The following is a 27,543-nucleotide window of genomic DNA, read 5'->3' on the forward strand; positions in this document are numbered from 1 at the left end:
TTATTATGTGCATGCGTGCCAACCAACATGGCTCCCTCCCGGTGCGGGTAGACCAGCTCTAGCAGGGGGAGTTTTTGGGGTTTTTTTTACATTTTGTTTCCCCCAAACTAAGTGCAGGCTCTATTAGCCCACACCTCTGGTGAGGAAAACAATATAGGGGTGATAGGTGATAGGTGCACCATGCGTGTCATATGGTAGCCTTTAACAGTGGTTCAGTTTCCCATTGTGCATGCATGATTGCTGATCTGAGTATGTGCATGGTGTTATTGCAAGGACAGCACCTAAAAAATGAATTATTAAGATAAATAAGTGATTGAGTTGGGAAAAAGGTTAGAACACTAATTTATTAAAAATAGGAGTTTAAAAGCTTAATACATAAAAATTCACCCACATTCAATTCATTTCTATGGTACTTAATTATCAATTCTTGCTTTCAACATTCTGCTCTCAAAAGTGGAAGAGTGGAGCGGTTTTCTTCCCAGCCCAGCACTGCTCTACCAGCCCCCTGCTGTCTACTATTAGCTTATGTCTGTGACAACTCTAACAAGGATCACACAAACTTCCAGGAATCTCTGCACGTCACTTCCCATTTTAAAGTGGACCCCATAATTCAATTATGAAAGTCAATAGGTGGAAGTTATCCAATGATAAATACGCTACTAAAGATCCCATAGGAATGAATACAACATGGATGAGTTTTTATGTAAACTCACATTTTGATAAATCTGCCTATTGCACACTATGCATTTTCGCAGATAAGGGTAAAAAAAAATATGACCAATTAAATATGGAGATCGAGGAAACCTGATACTAGACAATTTTCTTGCTTTTCTACTTCTCATAAAACAATGTCTACCAATGATTTCTCTCATAGCCTCCAAGGACTTTCTTCCTCGGACTTCTTTAGTGGAAAATTCTTCCCAGAATTTTTTCAGATCATGCACCTCTGTTGCTTAGATTAAAATTTCTGTGCCCTCAGGAAAAAGGTGGAGTCCTGTATTGTTTTTAGGTGAGAGCGTAGCCAAAAGGAAATTAGAAAGGTATAACAGTTATTGGCATGGGAATGTTGACACTGTCATATTATAAACATGTTTGTGGTATATCTTTTATTACTACCTTTGATACATCCGAAGTGCTATAATGTCGCTCAAAAAGATAGGGGAGAGGAAGATGTTGAATTCAGAATCTGCATAGAGGAATCCATACAAAGTGAACCTGTTAGACATGATCAAAGCCCAGAGAGTTCTAGAACTCACTATAACACTAACTGACAAAGCACTTTTTATTTCCTTAGCCATTATTCAAATCTGGTAAAAAGATATGTAAGCTGTTATTTATCTCAAGGCTCGAATTCCAGAAAACAATTACATCCAGAGTAACTAACAATGCAGGGACAGTGGTAACCCACCAAGACAAGATAGAGGAGATTTTGTTAGAGGTATGTGACAAATATAATGTTGCATAGTAACCAAGTCAGACTAGCAGATAGACAAATATTTGGACAAAATAAACTTTAAGGTTTAAAAATAATTTACCTGCTAATGAAATGGTATAAATCTGTAGCCAAAAGAAAATCTCCTAATACTGTTTAATGTCTTTCAGAATGCATTTACAGAGGCTAAACTTTACCTATTTCCTAAGGAAGGTTGATTGATGCTAAAATACTTGCCAAACTATTGGCTATGACACTGGATGGGGGGGGGGGGGGTGTTATGTCTGGTAAATCTACAGCATATAATATCAGGAGGGTGTTTGTTCTTCTTGATTCAGCAAAAGTGTGTAGCATTGTGTAGCAGTGAGGGCACTGAGTTGAGTTCAATTTATAAGATCCCAGTAGCCCAACTTTGGGTCAGCAATTGGTCCCTGTTTAAGCTGGAGGTTGGTATTAAACTGGGATTCCACTATACAATTGTTAAATACAATACAGCAGGCCTTTTAAGTTATAATACAGTAGAACCCCAATTTTACATTTTCTAGGAACATCAAAAAAAATGGTGGAAAAAAAGGGAAAATTCATTATGTATTAGATATTGGTGGGACCACAAAAATTGGTGTAAAATGTCATAAAAAGGAAAAATAATACATTGAGGTTACACTGTACATGTTCTCCCCAATCCTTATGTATAGTTATTAGGGAATAGGATATAAAGATTCTTTGAAATGTTTCTTAGGTCCACTATTATTATTTTTAGTAGATACTGGTCTTTGCATTTTATTTATTACACTTCTTTTGTGTTAATTTATTTTATTTTTTTAAATAGCATAGGAAACTAAATAAATAAAAATTATTAAAAAGAAAAAAAAACAGATTGGGCAACAGCCCAACAGAGAAGCCCCAAAGAGAAGTATCCATCTTTCATATAATCTTTCATCCAATATGCCACCAGCACCAAAAACGGAAATCAATGCAACTAGCAATGTAAAGATTACACTACTAATTGCTCTAGGAATGAAGGATAAAAGACACATTGCACCAGAAGAGCAATACTATTCAGTCTAAAGGTGCCCATACACCTTCAGATCTGCTCGCTTGGTAATGTTGCCAAGCGAGCGGATCTTCTCCAGATATCCCCCACCTACGGGTGGGCAATATCTGGAGAATCCAGGCGAATTATAATGACGGACATAGGCAAAGTTGGTCCAGGGACCGCACCAATGAGCCGATGCGGTCCCCAATCAGACAAGATTTTTTTAACCTGCCCGATCGATATCTGGCTGATTTCAGGGCAGATATCGGCCATGCAGGCCTGTCGGTAGTGCCAATACACGAGCCGATTAGCTGCCGAATCGGTCTAAGGGACTGATATCGGCAGCTAGAATCGGCCCATGTATGGGGACCTTAAAACTGTTTGTTCTTCAGTAAGATTAGAGAAAATGTGAGATTTATTATATTACCTTCATGTATCCACATACAAGATTTTTCCTACATCGTAAATATGCCATATACTTCCATACATAATGTATGAAGATTTTTTAATTTACGTTTTAAAAATGACATTTACTGAAAGCCTACAAACAAGGAGCCAAAACTGAGGGTCATAACTGTTCTATTAATTAGTTCAAAGCACAGTCTATGCCAGGAGCAATACAAGTGAGGTGATCAAGGCTTTCAAACTATAAAACATGCAAAAAGAAAAAAATTCCTGAAGAAAATGTAATCTATTTGCATCAAAATGACAGGGATATGTCAGATGATCACCCAAAGGAAGGGTAGTTTGAAAAACAGCACGTCAGCAGTAAAACTAGAAGAAAAGTAGAACAGGTATGGTTACTAGGAAAAAGTATTAAAGAATAAGAAACTTTTTTTTTTTTTTAAAGAAATCTCTAAAATTACTCTTCGTGCAATTACCTTTTTTCCATACATCCAGATTTATTTAGATTCTCTATTACAACCAGCTGAACGGAATATTTTACTGACTTTCTTGTCCAGAATCGCATCGCTCCCTTTTTCTTTCTGAGCACTCCTCCTCTGTCTGACTATGATGACTATTTATTTAGAGAAGCTTACCCTAATCTAGTTTAACATAACCTCAGTGTACCGCTAAAAGCAATAACCTGTGCCACCCTCTCACGCCCATTCCCACACTTTGTGTCTCAACCCTTTCTCCTTGTATATTGTAAGCTCTTTTGGGCAGGGCTCCCTTTACCTCTTGTATCGTATATTGATTGTTTTATATGTTACTCTGTATGTCCAATGCATGAAACCCACTTATTGTACAGCACTGCAGAATATGTTAGCGCTTTATAAATGTTAATAATAATAATTACCTCAAAAGAGGTCCCTACTGTGCATGCCTGATTTGAGGTCTTTAAAGTGGGAGAGAGGAGTGCTCAGAAAGCAAAATGAGGTGGAGCTTTATGTTAGACAAGGAAGACCATAAAAGCACTGCAGTTCAGCTTCTTGTTACAGAGCAGCTGAACTGCTTGCAGAAAGAAAAGTATGTTATTCTGGGGGTTGTGTAGTATAATTTTAGGGGATCTCAAAACAAAAGGCTTACTTCTCCTTTAAAGGAGAAGGAAAGGTATAAAATCAGCAAGGGGTACCAAAAGTTAGGCATCCCTAAGTGATTGTAATTGCTACTTCTGCTTCTTGATCCTTTTTGCAGCTCCAGGCCAGATGCACATGAGCGCATGATTCTATGTTCGGCTTTCCACCCTACCAAGCATGGGTTACCAGACTAGAACGCAGAGAAGATCCAGAAGAAAATAGTGATGTGGTGCTCCTAGTCTAGTGTGTCAGCCAGTGCAGTCAGGAGCACTGGCCCAGGGTCTCTATTACCGACTGTAAAAGGAGGGTACATAACATTTTGTCACCTCAATTATTATACCTTTCTGCGTTGATCTAGTGTTACCAGCCACTTTGTTGCAACCAGGTGTGTTTCCTCTTACACTACATGCAACCTCAATAGGTCAGTTAATATGATTTGAAAGGAGTACCTGGGTGAGTAGTTTATCTATACATTAAATGTAAAAAAGGGAGCAGAGACAAATGTTGAATGTTGAATCTCCAAGTTGTATTCCTTATCTGTCTATTCATTCTGTCTCTTATTCATATTTCAGTATCTCAGTAAAACCACTGCCTGGTTTCAAGGCAAACAAGACCCTAGCAACCAGATCGCTGCTGAAATTCCAAACTCGAGAGCTGCTGAACAAAAAGCTAATCAAAAGGCATAAAAAGAAAAAAAACACTAATAAATGACATTATTAGTTCCTCGGTCCTGTCATCCCTAAACAGAATTCTTGATTGCTTAAGATCTAAATGTCACAATTCTCTTTTTGCTGGAAGCATGGACATTAAAGCAGTTAAGACATGTTGCAGTATGGCCTTTCCAGAAGCACTGCAGACATATCTGCATAAATGTTACCAGGGAAATAACATTTTTATTTAATCAAAAAGAGGAAAGTGTGAGGTATAAGCAGAAAAGTCTGTTCAGTAAAGATTTTGCCAAATGCCCATTTGAGTTTAAGTGGCTACTGAATGCGATTTGATATTGTTTTTAATGCGATTTGCAGTTGCGACAGTCTGGTCTGGACATGCGGCCATTAGCTAGCGCCATTTAAAATAGGTAATTGCAACAACTAATCGCAGTGGCATTCCCATGTGCAATTTCTCGACGCGCGGATTAGTCAACACAACTTTTTCAAACCACGCTGTGACTAATCGCCCTGTGCGTCTTCACCCTTAGACTCATGAGTGCTACTTATACATGTTGCTTTTTACTTCACTGTATTTTACAACCATGTTTTCAAAAAAGTTTTCACACTGCGTAAAATGCAAATAAAAAGAATGGGAAGATTTGAAAGTCATTTAAGTCCTATATTTAATTGCAAATAGTACAAAGACAACATATCAGATTTTGATACTGTTATCTGATATATATATATATATATATATATATATATATATATACTTATTTTGAATTCAATGGTAGCAACATGTTTCAAGCAACAGAAGTGTAGAAATTATTGAAAAATATGTTTAATGCTAATAAGAGCAGATCCCAGAGGCTGGGTCACTTAGAAGTGAAGATGGGGAGAGGTACACGCCTCTGTGAAAGACTGTGCCAGCAAATACTGCAACAATTGTCACATTCTGCACATATTACAACAGCATGGTTCTGTAGCTAAAGAGCTGATGTGCTAACTGTCGACCCCAAATTGTTGGAAAGGTGAAATCCTATAATGGGCAAGAAAGAATCCTTAAATCTGTCCTATATGTAATGAGTCTAATGCCAGACGGGCCGATTCTTGGCCTACATACTCATGCAATTTTATACCGAAATCCATTCTGTGCGTCTGCATAAAAGCTAACACTGTGCCTTTTGGTGTAGATACGGTAAAAAGTGTATCAGCTGATTCTCAGCCTGCGTTTATCCACAGACTGAGAATCAGCCCCATGTGGCTGCTGTCTAAGAAAAGATCCAAAGTAGAAAGTAAGAGCACAGTTTGTATGCATTAACTTTGTTTAAAGCGTATCCCAATACCAAATAAGTAAAGGTCCCCATACACGGGCCAATTCTAGCTGCTGATATCGGTCCCTTAGAGTGATTTGGCAGCTAATCGCCCCGTGTATGGGCACTACCGACGGGCCTGCCTGACCGATATCTGGCCTGAAATCGGCCAGATATCGATCGGGCAGGTTAAAAAAATCTAGTCGGATTGGGGACCAAACCGGCTCGTTGATGCGGTCCCCGGACTGACTTTGCCTATACCCGTTGTTATATTGCGATTGTTTGGCCCCCGTAGGTGGGGGATATCGGGCACCTTAAAGCTTTATTTTTATGATAAATCTAAAACCCACAGGTGTACAAATGTCAGCTTTCAAAACACATATTTACACTGCAAGGCCAAAAAGGCCCAACAGTAATTTGACCCCTGACAAACATATCTTTGGAAAGTACACATTACGACTTAAGCATTCATACATGTTCATTTAGCAAGGTCGATCTGGCTATCAACTCAGCAGCCAAAACCATGATCACTGATCTTTTGCCCCCCCGGCCAAACAACAGGAGTATAAAGGATGGGGGGGGTTCTTTCACAGAATTTCTAAAATCAACTAAAAACTTACACTTTAAAGCATCTTATCTGCCGTGTGTCCTAGGGTACAAAGAAAAATTATAATTAGAATGCTACCAGTTTGATGCCCAACATGCATAGATACACTATGATAATAGTGCACATCATTTTTTTTCACAGACAAAAAATGAAGCATATGCTAGTGTAAAAAATGTATTTTAGTTAGTACAAGCAGCTAGAAAACGATAGAACTGCAGTACTCATTGGGGGACTGCCAGATGGAAGAAGATGGCGGCAAGAGGTGCTAAGGTGTTGCAGCTGCAAGGACAACAAGAGACACATGATTATTATGACCTGGGCCCCTGGGATGCCTTTGGGGCCACTTAAACACAATCTCTGTTCATTGCCTAGGGGAGGGGCAGTAAGTACAAAAAAGATTTAAAAATCTTTGACAAATTCTATTCTATTCTAATATATGGAACTATAAGGGACAAAATTAATATATATTTATTGCTTTTGACATTTGTATAATTACAGAATAAAGAACAAAGAAATTAAAAGCACTTTAACTTTACACCTTACCACTTCAACCCTCCCAGTAAATTAAGAAAAGAAGAACCAGGAAAGGGAAAAAGGTTAAACTTTGGACATAAGGTATTAGAGAAAGGGAGGAAATGTACCAAGGGTGAAAACAAAATAACCCATTCGTAGGTTAAAAGGAAACTAAGTGCAAAAATACACAAACGCATTATTCTAGAATCACCATACCATATAAGAAAGATTTTGTTATATTATTGTATTTAATTTATATTTTCTTTAAGAGTAAAAAGAAGCTTTTTCGACAGCCTGAAACGAGTAAATACAGCCCTTTCCAAACAGGAGAAAAGTTGAAAATGCTATAATTTGGAGGTATGTTGTTCTCCTACTTTAATAGCAAGAAGCAGAACCACTATTAACAGAGTGCTTTGCAATAGCCTTCAGAAAAAAATATTCATGGATCAGTGTTATCAGTTAAGCCTGGTCTGAGGAAGTACTGACCCTTTCAAATGTTTCACTTCAAGAACCAAAAAAACATTTCTTCTACTTCTGCTGACCTAAAATCCTGACCTGTAGGCAGCAAATCAACACCAAATACACTGTAAACACTACTGACTGCATTTTTAAAATTGAAAAAAATTACTACAAGCAATAAGAGGGACCCCTGAGGAAGGTCCTAGGACTTCCCCCACAGCAATATAAACAGGAGCTATGGTTCATAGAAAGCAAGATTCTTAGGATTCTGCCCCTGCAATGAAGGAGGGCACAAAAAGGGGAAACCAGTCTTGTACAAATGGTCATTGTATAGTATTAACCAAGGGAAACAAGTGCAAAAAGAACATGGGGCCAGTGGGAAGAAAGGGGTCATGCAGTAGATTAAGGTCTGGCTCCAATCAATTTTGCAGGGTGCTGGATTCCTGTAAATACTGGCATTAAGTTTGAACCTAAAGCTTGATAAAAACAGGGACCTGTGCATTAGTTTTATATCATCTTTTAACCTCATCAAATTATCATGTAAGCCACTGCAATATCCTCTGAAAATAACCTGTTAAACAACCTCTGCACAAGTTAATATAAATATAGTATTAATATTGGGTTTCCAAGGTGTTTTGAGAAATGCTACAAGCTGCAGCTGTCAGTGTTCAATTTTCACTGACATCAACAGAAGCACAGAGAGTCTGCCTACATGGCCCATTATCATCTGCGCACACTTCCATTTATGTAAGTTTAAAGTGAATCCAACAGGTAACGGTTCCTTAGTGTAATGGCATGTGGCACCTTTTACTGCCTGCACGATTTCAAGCTTGCAGGTAGCAACTCACTGGAAAATATTCTTCTGTAGGCAGTTGGGCTTGCCCTGTCAGTGCAATCTCAGGTCAGGCAATTATAGTTCAAGAGTGGATAACTGCTTTGACCCTGCCAGTGTAATTGTAGGTCAGGCAAATTCCATTGTTGCATATAGAAGGGCATTTCCACTACTTTGCCAACCACCAACGAGCTAGACATCACGTAGCAAGATCAAAAGAGAAGCACACAAATATATAGTGAATAATGTACCCCCATTGTAAAATATAAGCATATTATAAAATACCAAGGAGTTCTATGACTTCTAATAACCTCATATTTTCCAACAGGTGTAATTATTATTACTACTACAGGTATGAAATCAGTTATCTGAAAACCCATTTTCCAGAAAGTTACAAATTATGGGAAGGCCATTATCCATAGACACCATTCTATTTTCTAACAGTGTACTCTAATATACTTTTAACAGCCACATATGCATGGGCTAGGTTAATCAGGGTTCAATTTTTTTAGACTGCATAGCACTGGAAGGGAATTATCTCCAGCTCTGCTATTTACAGAAGCCTGCAGAACTGGATACTGTATTTGCAAAGGTTTGCAGTCCTATTGGCTTTTGTGTATAAAGGTATAATGGTGGGATCAGGCTTTCAGGCATATTTATTTTTTTTCCCAACCTGGCAGAAATTTACATGCAAATCTCCTTTCTTCCCCCTGCAATAACCCCACGAACATAGATTTTGCAGTTATAATGTTGCATGCAATTTTTTGGCAATTTTTTCGCTGCAAAAAAAAAAAAAAAAAAGCCCACTGACTTCAGTGTATCTTGAGACTATGCCGTTTCTCAAATTTTTAGGAAAGCTTAATGGGACAGTTTTGCCCGTTACTAGCCAGGTAGCAATAAAAACTGCCATTTGCAAGAGATTTGCTTGCGCAGAACTATATATTAATAAAGGTTTGTGACTGCCATTCTGGTCCAGTCTCCATGATGAACAATGAAACTAAACCAGCCGTTCTTGTCAATAATCTGGTGACATGGTTAGTCTATGAAGAGTGCCTGAGTGAAAACAAATATTATGACAGCTACTCTTCTTCCAATAAACATTTTTTTCCAGAGCACTGCAAGGTCTGCTGAGTTTAGGAAGCGGTCATCAGTCCCAAGTAAAGCTGGCCATACATGCAGGTCTGGACAGGGATTTGATATAGGACCTGGTATTTCAAGTTTATAGAGAACCCATCTGCACCCCAAACAGTTCACTAGATAGCGAAATGTCTATGGCATCCAACAGCAGCCCCTCTAGACAGATCGGCAGTTCAGGCCTGCATAAATGTAAATATCTGCTCATCTGGCAAGGTTGCCAATCAAGCTGATATTTTCCCCGATTTTGCAAACAATACAAGAGGCCAAATAAACATCTGGTCAATGAACAGATCATAAAAGGTGGCAATGCAGGCCCTGTCAGGAAAGGACCATATCAACACACCGTTGTGGCCCACAAGCTTTTTAAACTTACACCATTGATATCTGGTTGATTTTCTTCCAGATACCTATCAGGTTGGCTGCTGGGGTTGGTCCATAGATGGACAAATAAGGTACCAATTTGGTTTGAAGGTGCTGAATCTGCAACTCAGATCTGCCTGGTCAGACAATGATTGCTCAGATTGGTCAACCAACCAACATAGGCAGAGATTATAGGACCAGTGAAGAATTCCTGACTTGACTAATCAACTCACTTCTGTATGACAAGCTGTTTTCCTTACCTCCCTAAGAACAGACAATAAGGCTGTAGTGACAGTCAGTGACCAACCCCTAGTTACGAAAGTGCCCTGACACAGGAATAGACTGATGATCCTTGAGAAGGTCTTTGTTCTAAAAGCAACAGCACAACAGACAGATTACAAAACACTGCAAATTAAAGTAGGACACTACAGTTTGCCAAAATTAACTTTTAGGGTTAACTAGAAAATTAAGCATTTGAGACATACCTGACTTCAAGCGAGCCTGTATATAAAAAATAATTATTACTACTGTTTAGCTACAAGATGCCTCTAAATTGAAACAAGCGTGTACAACCCCCCCCCCCCCAATAAACCATGCGCGATTATCAGTTCAACTAGTCCTTATTCACCAGCAAACTGCGAGATGTTAATTGCCTTTGCATTTCTCACTTCCTTGTCAGAGAACTGAGCACTATTTTGAGACTGAAGAATGTGAGAAGTATAAAATCATAACCCAAGCGCTTCAATAAACCATATGCACAACACTGTATAGCTTCAGATCTATCACATTACAAAACTACAAATAACTTTTTCCATATAAGAGCATCATGTACTTTAGCGTAAGTAACCCTTTGCAACACCATCAATGCTGCTAAACACGAGCCATAGGCATAAAATACAAGTCTTTCTTTGTTTGCTGTTTGCAGCAGTTACATGAGCAGGAAATCAAATACCTGATGTCTCTAAAACATAGTGTCAATCAGCTCTCATGCATCTCATACATAAAAAATGCAGATGATTGCTGGCTACTACAATTCCTTCATATCATTTGGGTGTTTGCAGATGCTGGTAGCTTTAATTTACCACCATCTTGAAGGCTGGTAAAAGGTTTGCCAGAACTGCTGAAAGCGGTCCTAAAGCAGTCAGGGCAGGGGTAAAACAATAAGATAGCATTTGCTTGGGCCTCAAGAGTACAGAAGGCCTGGTAGAATTCCTGTCTAAAGCATGATTTCAATATATGGGAGGAAAACACATCTTTCTAAAGGTTTTGTGTGACAGTGGGGAGGGGAGCTAAAAGGATTTTGCTGCGGGGCCTAGTAACTTCTCAATACGCTAATGAGCCTGAGACCTCTCCTGCTGTGCCAGTTCTTCAGAGAAAACTATCAAGGGTGAAGCTAGCTCCATATTTACTAACAGTGCTCATGTAAGCACTATATAAATACTAAAAGTCCCACAACACATCTCAAATGCTGTTAAAAGTGCAAACCCCAATCAATAAAGCTCAATAAAGTTTTTAAACCCTAGAGGAGAAACTGTAAAACACGATAAAGACATTGCTAAAAACAAACTAAGCTGTGGAAACTTACACATTAAATAAACCTTACTTTTGCCGGTGGGGAGGTGTATCCAATGAAAGTTGCAAAATATCAACTTAGCAGAGTAACCATAAATAGAGTAAACTAAAGCCTGTAGCACACAGTAAAATACACCCAGCAGCCCCTCACAAGATACACCCAAAAGTGCCCAGTCTAGGACATAATAGAGACCCTCTAATTAAGGCCTTGTCTCTTTGCAGTACAGACAGGACATTCAGAAAAAACATGTAAATTCATTTGACAGCACTTAATAAAATCACAAGCCTAGACACATAAAGCTGATAAAACGGGTGCATGCAGCTGGACGGAGAGTACCAAGAAAGTCTACAAGTTGCCCGCAAACTCCTCCAGTACCCAAATACCACATCCTGGAATAATGACTGTGGAAAGCTAGCTAAAAAGCAGCATATAAAGCTTTATGAGGTTGTTTCACAGCTCCTGCAGTGCCTAGGCATATGGAGGTGCCATAATGGGTGCAGAGGGATGGGTCAGATGCAATAAAGGCACACACACACACACATATATATATATATATATATATATATATATATATATATATATATATATATATATATATATATATATACACGCCATGTGAACCCTCAAATAATCACAAACAATAATAGCCATGTCTGTCATGTCATGTCATGAACTGATCAGGGATAATGGGTACAGACAGTAGACTGGAGTGTAACACATGCTACTAACAGGACCCCCCTGAAATACAGATGAGCCCACAGTCAGCTAAAATAACTGGTTCTAATAGCTGTCTGCAGTGCAGCACATAAGGCTTTATGAGGCAGTCCCCTAAATCTAGCAGCATCCATTGACAAAGATGGTCAGGCTACAATACAACTTGTAAAGCTATATATGGGGGAGGGGGGTACCTCATTCAAGCAGTGACCTGATACATAACACTAGGGTAATGCTCCCAAGCATAGAAGCCTATATAATGCTAAGAAAGCAGTGCCCATAGTAAATACCCTGAAATAATGGATGGAAATTAGCTGGGTAGGATACAACATGTGAGACTCTTGCAGTGCCCTGGCAAAACAAGTTGGGATTATGGGGTCCACCAGTCCCAGCAGTACAAAGATAGTGAGCTAGGTTCATGGGTCCAGGATACAAGGTAATATTAAGGTTTCCCAACCCCAGCACTAGGCAGTCACGTAGCTAAGGCACAGGGTACCAGTCTATATATGGAGCCTGCTGTGAACAAGCTCACTGATAGTGATCACAGGTCCAGCATGTTAGACAAAATAATGGTGCCCCCCAAACTCCTGCAGCAAAGTGACATGTGGGTTCCCAAGGGTCCCAAAGCTAGCTGTGTGTAATACGAGGGGCTTATCGGGTACCAAGATGAAGGCCTAAATGTGGCACGTTACTGGGCTCCCCACAGAAGTGATTTGGTAACAGTGCCCAAGCAAAAGCCATCTAGGAAATTCACTCAACTCCACATTGGTCCCACTTTTTCATATCTTACCCGGCTGTTTTGATAGCTCTCGAAGGCCCTCAGTGCGCTATCGGTGAGCTTGACATGGAAGACGGACACTCTACCACCGACCCTCCCGCAGGACAGCCCATAGCTCCGTTCCTCCTGCAGAGCCGCCATCTTAACAACACCATTCCCTCCGCCGCCGCCGCCGCTAGCCCAGCACCCCACCTCCAGGTCCCTCCCATTCATTCCATTATTCACATATCCGTGCTATTGGTTCTCGAACATGTCGTTGTATGTTTTTCGGCCAATAAAATTGTAAAAACAGCCTACGGAACTATGGGGGTCATCGGATTGGTCAGTTTTACACCAAGCACTGTTACATTATTCAGCAGGGTAAGCGGAACGCTGATTGGCTAACAGATGAGCTATAACCATCAAAGTAAAGACGCTGTAAAAGGGAGGGTTGTATTATGCAGATAACAGAAGAGTAAGCGAATCCCTGCTGCTGACCACACCCCCTAGAGCAACATAAGCGTTTGATTGGTTGAACCACTTACAAAAGGGCTGGCTAACATGGCTGTAATTCCAAGATGGGTGTGGCTATGGCAAGCGATACATGTGAAGCCTGACAGCCGGAAGACAATCAGCTGTAGTTTACAAGGAAGCCGATGCAGAAGATCGAAGTTTACATGGTGATGTTTGAGAAGTAGCACCCAGACTATAGTAAATCACTTATTCAATGCTCTTCGTTTCTAATCGTTTGGTAACGTGTTTCGTGCGTTTTATAAGAACATTTATCGGAAAGGACTAGAACGCTCGCCCGCTTTAGTTACTAGGGGGCTCGATGGTCCCAATTTAGGTGGGACGGTGGACTTTGTAGGCCGCAGAGGAGGTTTTGTTAGATTGGGGTTGTGTCTGGGTGCTGATTGGCCTAAAATGTGCCAATTTATCCGCTTAAGGTTAAAAAAAGCTAAAATGTAAGGCAATTATATGTCAGTGAGGAATTCCATGACCATATAAAGCCATGAGGCTGAAAGCTAAGTGCATAGGCGAGGAGACTTTGACATCCTTATATTTACAATAAGGGTATATTATTTATGTATATCTTTTACAGGATATTTGTTACTTTGTGAATTCTATATACATAATAGTTGTTTTGACCATATATGAGAATAATTGCCAATGACAGTTGTGCTTTAACTACAAAATGCTTCATATAAGGATATGCTCACCTTCAGACAACTGTCCAAATTTGAACAGCCTGGTCCAGGAATAAAATTGTTCTAAATGGCCTTTATTTTTTTTTTTTATTGAAATAATCTGGTTTCAAGATAAATACCACTGCAGTCGGGAAACAACAATAATTACATTTGCCCTGTCCTCCACCCAGTTGTTACTCCATAACCATATCATGTGATGCAGAGGGCAGGGTTGGACTGTGGCGTGCGAGGCTCACCGTGGCTGCAACCCCAGGGGCCCCCACACCCCTCAGGGGTCATCTGACTGCTCACGTGTGTCCCTTATATTTCACCACAATCTGGGAGGGAGGGCAGTGGGGAGCAGGTGTTCCTGCAGGGCCCACAACTGCTGGGGCCCTATAGATTTTTTTTTTTTTTCCCGGTCCAACCCTGGCAGAAAGAAATTCAGGAAAAGGGTGCTACTGTGCATATCCCTTTTTGTTCCATTTCAATTGTATATCTTTGAGGACATCTGATACTACAGAACTTTTCTGCAATTATTTATCAATAAAATTACATACCAATAAAAACTAATTGCAGTGTTCGGTGTCCTCCTTTTTCTAATATAACACTCATGCTAATACTCATTAAAAATCACTTTCACATAGAATGATTGGCAGAAAATCAGAAAATATGTAACATATCTGTTTTACATTTAACCCTGATATTTTTTCACATAGTTAGTACTGTATAAGTATTTTTACCTCACTGATTTAATTGTAGTGTGCTACATATTCAAACAGAACTATGAGTAAGTGGATGGACCTTTTATTTTTAAGGAAAAACAATATTGTCAAGGCCAGTTTTAGAAAAGCAGGTTTTAAACCGGATAGCCTGGTTTTTCCTGAGGCAGTCCAGTTCAAAAATACCTGTACTCATACCTGAGTTCTGAAACCCAAACAGAAATCTGTCCCTGGCATCCCCAGTCTCCTTCCTCCATCTGTCCAAAGCCTGCCTCTCCATTCCAATGTAAAAAGATTTGGGGAGCAACACAAGCATAATACATGTTCCTGGGGGTGCCAAATAAGGGCTGTTATTGGCTATTTGGAAGCCCCTATATGGACTGGAAGCTTACAAGAGGTTCTGTTTGGCAGTACATCTGGTTTTTATTCAACCAAAACTTACTCCCAAGCCAATAATTCAAAAATAAGCACCTACTTTGAGGCCACTGGGAGCAACATCCAAGGGGTTGGAGAGCAACATGTTGCTCACGAGCCACTGGTTGGGGATCACTGTCCTATACCCTCAACATCACGTCACACCAGAAAAGTTGGCAGCTCTTAAAGGGATTCTGTCATGATTTTATGGTGTAGTGTTTTTTTTCCAAATTACACTGTTTACATAGCAAATAACTCACTCTATCATTTAAAATTGTATTCTTGAACCAACAAATGTTTTGGGTTTTTTTTTGTAATATTGGTATGTAGACAGCCATCTCAGTGCATTGTGCTTGAGTCTGAGCTTTCGGAAGGAGTCAGCATTACACATTAAAACTGCTTTCAGGTAACCTATTGTTTCTTCTACTCCCATGTAACTGGAGGAGTCCCAAGCCAGACTTGGATTTTTACTATTGAGTGCTATGCTGATTTAGCAATACAGGTGTACGGTAGCTGCAGTGTTGCTACCCTCCCATTGTTCTGCTGAAAGGAGGGGGTGATATTACGCCAACTTGCAGCACAGCATTAAAAAGTGACTGAAGTTTATCAGAGCACAGGTCACATGGCTAGCTCCATGTGAAATATCAAAATTAAATAGAAAAAAAATCTGTTTGCACTTTTGAAAAATGTATGTAGGATTTTGCTGGAGAAGCTGTATTAACTGATGCATTTTGTAAAACATGTTTTTTTTCAATGACCGTATTTCTTTAATGTTTAACTTTAGGGTTTATCCTTATTTAGCAGATCCCCTTTATGGTTAACAATACCTATGGGCTTGGATTGTTCACAGGTGGTAGTAGGTAGCGATCTCTTGGTTAGGCATGCCTAGACGGTGTTTCTTAGAAGGAATATCAGGTGTTCTTTGGTCTTTAAAAGGGGAGGGATCCAAATCTTCAGGTCTAGAAATGTTATGTCTAGCCCCTTTAATAGCTCAGTCTAGGATGGTACATGGTATGGTACTTAGCAAAGCAGCCAGAGGCTCTATTTAGCATGGCAGAATGGTTACTACCCTGGGTGCCTACAAATCTGGGACTCAAATACATAGGTTCAGATATAAAGTGATGCCAAGAGATGCACCACTGTTAGGGCCTTGTATTCTTTGGACTAAATGCCTGTAGTGAGTACTATTGACAGGCTTTGATTAGTAACAATTTAGCTGTGTGCTGAGGCAAAGGCAGTGTCCAAGTTAATTATAAATAGGACAGTTCCTAAATAGCATTACTTTTAACCTTATGCTTAGGAGACCCAAAATAAGTCTGGGAGTTTGCTGCACAACCCAAAGAACTGGTTTAGAATTAATTATGTGCTCGCTGTAGCAGAACATTTCACTTTATTAAAGGGAGTCATGGAGACTCACCCTTAAAGGGGAAGTATTGCCCCTTGGGATAAATAGGGTTTTACCAAACGTACTTTTTGACTATGATGGAAAATGAAACTTCTCTGTGTTTGATCCTTGTAAGGTAAATAATTAGATTCCCAGTGCACAGATAATACCCCTGCATAATAGACTGCTGCTTATTTGTATGCCAAAACAGTCACAACAAAAAGTAAAGGGAGGAGTTTGTAAATACAGAGTTTAATATTTCTGTGTAACCTAACTTAATTGTAAGCTAGTAAGTCTGAAAGCTAAATAAAATAAAAACTTAAGAATATGCATTTCTTTATTACAAAATAGTGTATTTTCAGCATACGTTCTATTTATTTTGTGACTTTTGTGTTGAAAAAAAGGTGTATGTTGCCCTTTTTATGCAGGATCCCATGCATTGCTTCTCCCCTACTAGTTATTCACTCTAAAAAGTACACAATACCACCCCTTTACCACCACTTTCAAGCACTGGTTCACAAACTTGGGGTGCAGCCTAAAGCCATTCAGGTTCAGATTTGGGGTGAATGAATGTTTGTTTTCCTGGAACTAAAGTCGGGAGGCTGCATTTGTAACTGTATTATGAGATATTTAAGGGCAGAACAAATATTGTAGCATCAAAAGTCTTAAAACCTCTGACCTATAGTTTTGTCATAACCCTCCCCCTTGTGGCCAGGAATAAAAAAAATTTAGTTTTTATTGTAACGATAAGGTTTAAATTTTGAGCATTTGAGAACTTTGTATTCAACAAAGCTGGTCCACAAACAGAAGACCCTGTGTGCTGCTTCTGAGCTACTGAGCACATAATAGTTTTACTGAATAAGTCAAATGCAAAAGGTTTAAATCACAACAAAGCATCTTAAATGCTCTATGTTCGCTGAGGTAAAGGAATAGCCAGCACATAGCCTATTGGCAAATTGGGAGCTGCCACACAGGTTTTCCCAAGGAGCAGGAACAAGCTGACCCACCTTCCTTCACTGTTTGCTGAGGATACGAAAGAAAATTGAAACTCCTTCAGCCGAAAAGACCAGGAGGACTGCAAAAGCTTAAAAATACTGGTGCTCAGTGAAGGAGAATGGCTCACATATTGGCTACAATAGCAGGACTCAAAGATGTACACTGATAAGTATGCTAAGTAATGTTCGCCTGCTATGTAACCTGATTGAACAGACTGTTACCTGCACACTGGGAAAAGGCTACTTGCCTGATATGCTTTTCTAAAATTACGCTGGTGAGCAGTGTTTTATTGAATAAAATATTTTTTAATGTTTTTATAAACTATATTATAGGCGCTCGCCACTTGTTTTTTTTTTTATAGCCAGCACATAACCTATTGGCAAATTATTTGCATCATAGTGTTTATTCTTAGTGTCTCAGCACTAAGGCCACAGTATTAATATTAATGCCAGCCCTAGCATAGACAAATAAATAAATACAAGGCATTGCTCTTTGCAATCTATCCTAATGAGAGTATTAGTCACTGTCACCATGGAGCGAAACTGTGTCAGCTCCAACATTTTCAGGTGAAGCTCCAATGTGAGGAAAATAAAACCGATAAATCCCTGTGATGAAGAGATTAGCAGCTTTAGTATTTAGCCTTCAGAAAACAATCCCATTGAGCAGACCAGATTCCAACTAGAGATGACATTCCCAAGCTATACACCAGATATGTTACCACAGTATTATAAAAAAAAATACCCCATGGCATTGTGCTCTGGGTTAACAAATCAGCATAAAAAAAAACATTTGTTATTTGCCCAGTAAAGGTTGTAAAAACAGTTTATATAGGATGAGCTATGTCAAATATTATTGATCCATTCCACCGGTCACAAGTCCCTGTTCTTGCTATACACAGAGACCTTGCCAAGAAAGCAGTTGGCAAAACCCCTGCTCTGATCTAAGAGGATCACTTAATTGGGCACATTCTGTAGGAAAACAGGAAACTTTGAGGTGTATGCATTATCCAAAATCAGTACACGAATGGGACCTGGTTATCCAGAATGCACAGGACCTGGGGTTTTCCAGATAAGGGGTCTTTCTGTAGTTTGGATCATCGTACCTTTTACCTTTAGGTCTACTAAAAAATAGTTAAAACATTTATTAAGCCCAATAGGATTGTTTTGCCTTCAATAATGATGAATGAAATTATGTATTAAAGTATTCAAGTTAATTTGATCACAAGATACCGTTTTATTATTACAGAGAAAAAAGGAAATCTTTTTCAAAATCTGACTTATTTGATTAAAATGGAGTGATGGAATGGAAGATGACCTTCCCATAACTTGGAGCTTTCTGGATAATAGGTTCCGAGATAAGAGATCCAATACTTGTAATGATTGGTCAGTTATGCAGGACTCCTCCGACATATCCTACTTTTTAAACATTCTAAATCCATCTTGAAGAAATACTGGTCCATATCGTTTCATTCAAAAAAGTATTTGCCTTACTTTCACTGTCTCACTTTCCAGTCCTGTAGCAGGTGTGCTGCCCATTGTTAACCTGCACAGTAGGGCAGATAATGGCTGCAGGATGATTTAAAGGAGACACATAGGATAACTGAAAGCCTCTCCTGTCTTGTAGGCAATAATGAATAATACAGGGTGCTGGTTTTATTTTGGGCTAAAAATTATCATTGTCTTTAAAAAAAAAGACCACTTTATTGCAGATCCCTACAGATCTTTCCTGGTCCCTGTCCATGTTTCAGATGAGGAGTGGGCATGTCCTATCAAATCTTGCCAGAAGGACAGTAAGAGGAGGATACCCAATCACAGCCCTGCAGTCACACAAGCAAATAAAAACTTCAGTTCCCTGTCAGGTCAGCCTAGCTGCTGGCTCCTATTCTACAGTGCAGTGTGCTGCCAGCTCCCCTGCACAAGCTGGGAGCTACAAGAAATGGAAAGATGGGATGGGTTAGTAGGGTTTTGAGGGAAATTTTCAATAATTAAACCCAAAACCTCCTTTTCTCAGCACATTCCTTCTATATTTAAAAAGTATAATGCACTGGCACATTTTTGATTTTCACACAATATGTCTCTTTTAACTATGCATTGGTTCAGGCAGAGCGTTAGCGGTTGGATTATTGGTAGAACAGGTTGAGTACTCTCCATCTCTAAATATTTGCCTGGTATCCCTAGTGCTTAATGTTTAGCCAATGCTAGTGTAATTCTGGCTTTTTTAAGGGTACAGGTAAGGCAGGGATCACCAACCTTTTTTTCCCCGTGAGCCACACTCAACTGTAAAAAGAGTTGGGGAGCAACACAAGCATGAAAAATGTTCACGAGGGTGCCAAATAAGGGCTGTTATTGGCTATTTGGTAGCTCCTATGTGGACTGGCACCCTAAATGGGGCTGTGTGGTAGTACAACTGGTTTTTATGCAACCACACCTTGCCACCAAGTCAGGAATTCAAAAATAAGCACCTGGTTTGGGGGCACTGAGAGTAACATCCAAGGGGTTAGTGAGCAACATGTTGCCCCCGAGCCACTGGTTGGGGATCACTGAGTTAAGGGTACAATTGCACTGGAGATTTTGGTAGCAAACACTGATATTGTCAGTGACATCCTTGCCTTAGACGGAAGCGCCCCACAAGTTACCAGAGCATGTGCAGTGCATTAGCCAGGCGGTCCTCCCTGGAACTAAAAAGATAAGTGCAGAGTAGTGAGGGAGGTAGAGGGCGGCAGAGGGGAAAGAATCACCCCTAAACATGGTTGGTTTATTTTTTTCTACAGAAAAACTTTAAATCATTTTGCAAGCTACCATAAATTAAATCAAAATTAATCAAATTAACATAAAATTAATGAATTAACAAAGGGAACCTGTCATCCTAGGAAATAATTCCAAATTGTTTTGTAACATAGTAAGTTAGGTTGATAAAAGACACATCCAACCTTAATGCCGATATAAACTGCCTAACTTCTAGTTGATCCAGAGGAAGGCAAAAACCCCATCTGAAGCCTCTCCAGTTTGGCACAGAGGGGAAAAATTCCTTTCTGACTCCAAGTCAGAATCCAGTCTCTGGATCAACTTGTACTAAGAGTTATCTTCCATAACCCTGTATTCCCTCACTTGCTAAAAAGCCATCCAACCCCTTCTTGAAGCTATCTAATGTATCAGCCAGTACGACTGGTTCAGGGAGGGAATTCCACAACTTCACAGCTCTCACTGTAAAAACCCTTTCCGAATATTTAGACGGAACCTCCTTTCTTCGGAATGGGTGCCCTTGGAATGGGTGCCCTTGGGTTAGTTACCTCCTGGTAAATAAAGCATAAGAGAGATTATTCTATGATCCCCTTATATATTTATACATAGTTATCATATTACCCCTTAAGCGCCTCTTCTCCAGTGTAAACAACCCTAACTTGGCCAGTCTTTCTTCATAACTGAGACTTTCCATACCCTCTGTATTGTGTCAAGCAAAATATACTTTACTTACGCTATATAAATAATAATAAATAATATATATTATTCCGGAATACAATTTTCTAAACAGAAAGGAAATATAAGATATCACTAAGAAGGAAAGTGGCAACACAACACAATTAATTTCTTTTCTAAAATCAAGACGATGACTACATAGATTTACCATCTGTTTGGATGGCACTGGGCCTGCCTTCACTGAATCACTTGGGCTCAAGTATTTCTGGCTGGCAGCTTTTGTGTTCACAGTTTTGCAGTTATTACTGGCAAAATAAAACTATTTATTGAGTATAGGATGATGGGAAAATGGAAGGAGTTCAGAGATCATTAACCAGATGCCTATTGTATTGGGTGACAATGTCACAAGCTAATAATAAAGAAATGCATGACAATTATTAAAGTACTACGAGAATATTGTCTGTGCCTTTGTTTTTATTGATTTTTACATGTTTCATTGTTACATTTGTTTTCGAGTGTCTGTGCCTTTTTTAGGGGTCCCTAACTCATAAAGGTCAGAACTAATGGAGAGGGGTTTTGGGGTGACTACTTATTTGCTGCATTGGTTACTTTTTGGAACAACAGAAGGGAGATTGCCACATGAAAGCTTTGATGTCTTTGATGTATAGTACAGGTATCGGACCCCTTATCCACAGACCCGAATTATGGAAAGGCCATCTCCCATAGACTCCATTTTAATCAAATGTATTTCACATTTTTAAAAAGGGTTTCCTTTTTCTTTGTAATAATAAAACAGTACCTTGTACTTGATCCCAGGTATAATTAATCCTTATTGGAGCCAAAACAATCCTTGTGGGTTTAATTACTGTTTAAATATTTTTTTTTTAGCAAACGTTAGGTAGGAGATCCAAATTACAGAAAGATCCCTTATCCGGAAAACCCCAGGTCCCAAGGATTCTGAATAACGGGTCCCACACCTGTATATGTAAACTTGTCATAAGCAAAGTCTCACTAAATGCAGCATTGGGTATTTTTAGTAACCATGCAGTCTGATCACCTGAATAAGCATTTACAATAAGAAACAATTTCCATGTTTGGCTTGCACCCAGTGACCTTAAAACTATATTAAAGTACTTGTTCATATATTGTAGAACAGTACTGTGCAAAGCCTCTCAGATTCTCTGTCTTTCTGATTGCTTTATCTGGGTTCCCTGTGGGTGCCAGATTCATGAGCATGCAAGTAAGGTGTTAGACTGTGATAAATTACCCATGGGTGCCACTTTGTACTACAGGTCCAGGCCGGGTTCTGGCAAATGCCAGAGGGGCAGCTGAAAGATTCCATAAACAGTAACTATTTATTGGGCTGGTGGGGGTTATTTGGACCTCTGTGCCCTTGAAATCCCAGGGCCTATTTTGAAGCCCAGTCCAGACCTGTACAAGTCATGCAAAGCCTGTTTGTAAAGTCTATTTTTTCCAAAGAATTGTATAATCTTTGATGGATACGTGGGTGCCAATATTAATATTGTTATTCTCATATATTTACAGAGCGCCAACGCATTCCACAGCACTGTTCAATAAATGGGCGTATATATTAAACATAAAAGGTTACATGCAAAAACAACTAATAACGAAGACTATAAGACATTTCTGTGCATTGTAATGTCTAAAATTACCAAATTTTACCAAACTCAAATGTTTCCTATTTTACAAAAAAAATTTTAACTTCAATTTTAACTTCATGACTTCTACATGAACTCACAAGCTTTTAGATGCTGAAGTTTTACATTGGATTTTTTGAGCTTAATAAATATCGAACATTCGAGATTTTAAAACCATAATTCAGTTTCATGAGTTTTCAAAAAAATCCAATTTGAGCATTGATAAATCGCCCCCCATAGATAATAGATGCAACATCTTATTGTCTTAGTCTAAACCAGAAAGAAATGTGTGCAGACACTGTCAGAGAGAACAAACCAATACAAACTGAATCCACAACTCTGGTTCTCAGCAAATGGAGAACAATACCCTTAGATTCTTGCACAAATCAAGAAGACTAGTTGACCATCCCTGGAAAACATATGTAGTAGAAAACAGATACAAGTCAAAGGGTTTAAGACAGGGAAACCAGAGTAATACATGCTGCTAGTCAGGGTCTAGAACCAGAAACTCTAATAAGGAAAACCAGACACCAAACCTAATGGTCCTAGGACAATTAGAGCAACAGTGGAGTTGTACGGCCACAGCCATAACCTATTGAAAAGCAGATATTTCAGCTATTTTCACTGTGCAATACAAACGTAGATAACATATAGCTTAGATAAATCTAAAAATGAGGAAAGATGTAATCCAAACAGAAAGAAAACATGGGCCTAAAACCTAAACGATCAGATTAGCCTGATATCGCCCACATTAGGTAGGCCAAACAAGCACATCTGATATTGTATGGGCTGCTCAAATTGAAGGCTCCAGAGAGACAGGTATTATCATCCCACCCCCATATTAGGTGCCAATAAGATGATAAAGTTACATTATAATAATTACAACCTCAGGCGAGATGTGAACAGGAAAACCTTTAAATCACCAAAAATTACCAAGTAGCAAGTAAGCACTGCCTTCAGCTGCCCCCCCCCAGTCAACAAACACACCTACCAGTGCCGTGTAGGCTTTCAAACCCCAGAACTGAAAAAGCCTCCAGATATAAGGTGTACATAAAATAGTCTGCATCCATAACCATGATCCTACCATATAAAAACTTTATTATCAAACAAGATTTTTTTTATGTATTATAGAGGACTTGTACCATATATAAACAAGACTCAAACCTATAAAATATTTCCCTATAAGCAGTGCTTATCAAAGTCACTTTGTTCATGACTCGTAAAAAAAAAAAAAATATATATATATATATATATATACCACCTGTTGTAAAATATGAGTTCCATGACCATATAAAAGCACAAGGTCTGCCTATACATGGTCTTTGAACTCCAAGGTGACTTCTAATGCACTTATCTTTTTTTTTCAATACAAGTTATGCAAGTTTGTAAATTGTAACAAGTCTTTCACATAATAAAAACACAATTTAAACAACTGTTTTAAAAAAACAATTTTTCCTAACCTACACATATCTAAATATCTATATATTTATATAGAAACATAAGTAGAAATGCCATATTTTATATACTTAACTGACTATTAAACCAAAGTTTCAGAATCTCTGAAAGTAATGATTCAAAGTGACAATCTAATGCTCAGGGTGCTCTGAGCAGCTGCTGAGAAGCTAAGTTTAGGGCTTGTTGCAAATTATCAAGCAGAAAATGAGGTTTACATGTCACAGAAGCTGATGCTACAGGGCTGATTAATATATTTTGATGCCAGTTGCACTGGTTTCTGAGCTGGCATGCAGTAATTATCTGTATTAATTACTAATCAGCCTTATATTGTGACATTTATATCCTGTATACACAGAATATTGTGAGTCAGCCCCTAAGACCTGCTGTGACCCCTGCTACTATAGGAGTGCACTGCTTTGGATCCAAGATGGCAGCTCCCTAGGGTGCAATGCCATGTCGGTGAGTAGCGACAAGACACCATTTCACGTCATTGTGTTGAGCTTCAGCGCAAAAATCTAAAACAAATAAATACCAAAGACCTGGGTTCAATGCCTGAATATAGATCTTTCCCTGTGAAGTTCCTGGGTACTTTTAAATTACTATTTTGGCTTGATCTACTGGTCCCTGAGTCTCTGCTTTTTCCTTACTATGTTGATTGCCGCCTGCCACAATCTTTTGCCTGAATTCAACTAAGAGACTTCTTAAACCTTGAAAACCACATACTGGATTTTCTAAACTCGGCTTCCACCTTGGTCCTGGACTTCAACCACAGCAAGGGGGGCTCTGACATATTATTTATTTAGGGTTCAAGTTTATGTTTTACTTATTGTTCCATACTATAAATTATACTTGATGCTTAATCCACCTTTTACATTTTTCATTATCTGCTCCATTTAAGTATGACTTTTTGCAGCAGAGAGGCTTGCTTTTATCAAGATGCTGACTGTTGCTGGCTTTTCTGTGGTAAACATAAGCATTCAAAAACATTTGTTGATTCCAAGGCTGGAAGGGTTGGTTTTCTCAAACTCCTATAGTTGTTTCTATTAATGAATACGTTGTAGACCAGAACCTGCAGGCATCTCTGCAATGTGACCATATGTAAAGTATTGTGAACTAATAACATTAATAAATATGAAGATTTATTATTTTTTTTTGCATATTTGTTTTAAGTTATCATAAGAAAGGCAAATGTCACATGATGCTGGAATTTTTTTTCCAGCAGCATGCCTTGTAAAGTATGGGAACAATATATTCAAGCATGCAGGGAGGCTCATGCCTATATCATTATCACATGAGCGGCATGCACACAATTTTAGTACAAGGCTCTGACCTGCATTTCTTCCCAAGTTGGTTATTTATAAGGCATCAGAATAATTATTCACTATTGCCTGACAAGTACAAGGTGTTAAAAATGCAGACGTTAAAAGAACAGAAAAAAAAGCACAGAGATGGGTTAACCCCCTTTCTTCCAGTGAAATAGGCATCTAAAAGACACACTGCTGCATAAAGTGGTTTTTCAGTAGCGTCCCTTTAAACCTGGTTTACAGTAGCGCCACTAAACATAGTTACATCATTGGCAGGCTGTCACAAACAGTGCAAACTGCCCCTTGTGCCATTATTTGAAGTAAAATAATGTAATGTAAATGACAATGTAATAATAGGTGCAAATTTCTAGCAACCCATAGCAATTAATTAGCAGCTAGCATTTATTGGTCTAATGCAGTGATCCCCAACCAGTGGCTTGTGAGCAACATGTTGCTCTCCAACCCCTTTGATGTTGCTCTCAGTGCCCCCAAACCAGATGGTTCTTTTTGAATTCCTGACTGGGGGGCAAGTTTTGGTTGAATAAAAACAAGATTTCCTACCAAATAAAGCCCCCTGTAAGCCGATAGTGTGCATAGAGGCTACCTAATAGCCAATCTTAGCCCTTATTTGGCACCTCCATTAACTTTTATGATGCTTGTGTTGCTCCCCAAGTCTTTTTATATTTGACTGTGGCTCATGGGTAAGAAAGGTTGGGGACCCCTGGTCTAATGTTTAAAAACAGCTATCTTGATTGGTTGATTTGGGTAGTGGAGCAAATTCTGCACAAATTCTGTAACCTACAATTACCATCAGTATAGCAGAGGCAAGCCATTTGCACAGGGCAGGCCCACTGGTTTTGACTGTCCCTTTTGCAGTAGCCAAGCGATCCACAACCCTATAGTGTGCTAAATAAAAGCAGGATACATTTATAAATTCATAGGTAGAAATTAATGGAACTGGGACATTAAGGAGCAAAGAGAAGAACTGCTCCACAAATACACACTGGGGTGTACTTATTAACATTAAAGACAAACATCACTGGTGATGTTGCCCATGGCAACCAATCAGATCTTTGCCTTTGTTTTCTAACTTGTAGGTGACCGTTCAAATCTAATATGCTGATTAGTTGCTATAAGCAACATCACTGGTGAAGTTTGTCTCCAATGTTAATAAATATGCCCCTTAATCTGTTTCAAAGGAATGAACATAAAACACTTGACAAGCAGGTTAAACAAGGTGACTATTTATTCAGCAATAAAATTAAACACAATTATTTTTATCCGTAGATCAATGTACATTTTATATTAGACATTTATTAATAAAACTTTAACAAATTAACCTTGAATTTTGTGATATGCCGCTTCATAGGTAAGGATTCCCACCTAGCTAGTGTTTAAAGGATATCTTTATGTATGAATGTGTAATATTCTTTTACTTATAGAAATAACAAGGGGACAGCTTCTTGTGGGCAAAGAATCTTTCTACATCTGCATTTATACAAATGGAATTTGTCACAACGATAGATTCAGCCAAACTGACAACCACTAGGGGTGCTGTTATTGTAAATCTACACACAAGAACACCTCAGCAAAGGAAGCAAGAAGTCCCCCTTATCCAGCATACATAATGCTGTGAATACAGAAAGGAATGCTTTGTCCTCTTAGTGGCATCTGTAAAGGTCACTAGCCATTGTTTCAATAAATGTGACTTAGCTATTGAGAATGCACAGCATGTTTAAACAACTCCAATTGAAAACTCAAACCCCCCCATGCAATAAAAGGCACAGAGTTTGCCCAGGTGCAGTAACCTATAGCAACTGGTGAGTAGTTTAATTTTAAACAGGTGACCAATAAATGCTTCCTGTTGATTGGTTGCTATAGGTGATTAGACTTTGCACCTTTTATTGCATTTCCCCATATAGCTATTGTCACAGGCGGCGACAGGAAGGGTATTCACCTCTCACTGGGCACAGTATGGGTCAGGTTTTTTTGGCCAAATCACCCCCATTTATAGCAGTGACAGGCGGATAGCATACTAGTCACAGTCTACATACATGGGCTCATCAGGGAAAAAATGCAGTGTGTGATATTAGCCTAATGGTTT

At 39.0% G+C, this 27,543-nt stretch overlaps 1 protein-coding gene across 1 annotated transcript in view; it reads right to left on the bottom strand.

Annotated features, from left to right (window-relative positions):
* ell (elongation factor RNA polymerase II) overlaps window positions 1–13,205 on the bottom strand; it is a 62,360-nt gene extending 49,155 nt beyond the window's left edge. The window contains exon 1 of the mRNA XM_002940208.5: window positions 12,937–13,205. Within this exon, the coding sequence (XP_002940254.2) occupies window positions 12,937–13,137 (201 nt within the window). The 5' untranslated portion in view covers window positions 13,138–13,205. The remainder of the gene's footprint in view (window positions 1–12,936) is intronic.
* Window positions 13,206–27,543: the final 14,338 nt, after the last annotated feature.

Source organism: Xenopus tropicalis, chromosome 1, assembly GCF_000004195.4.
Source record: "Xenopus tropicalis strain Nigerian chromosome 1, UCB_Xtro_10.0, whole genome shotgun sequence".
Taxonomy (NCBI): Eukaryota; Metazoa; Chordata; class Amphibia; order Anura; family Pipidae; genus Xenopus; species Xenopus tropicalis.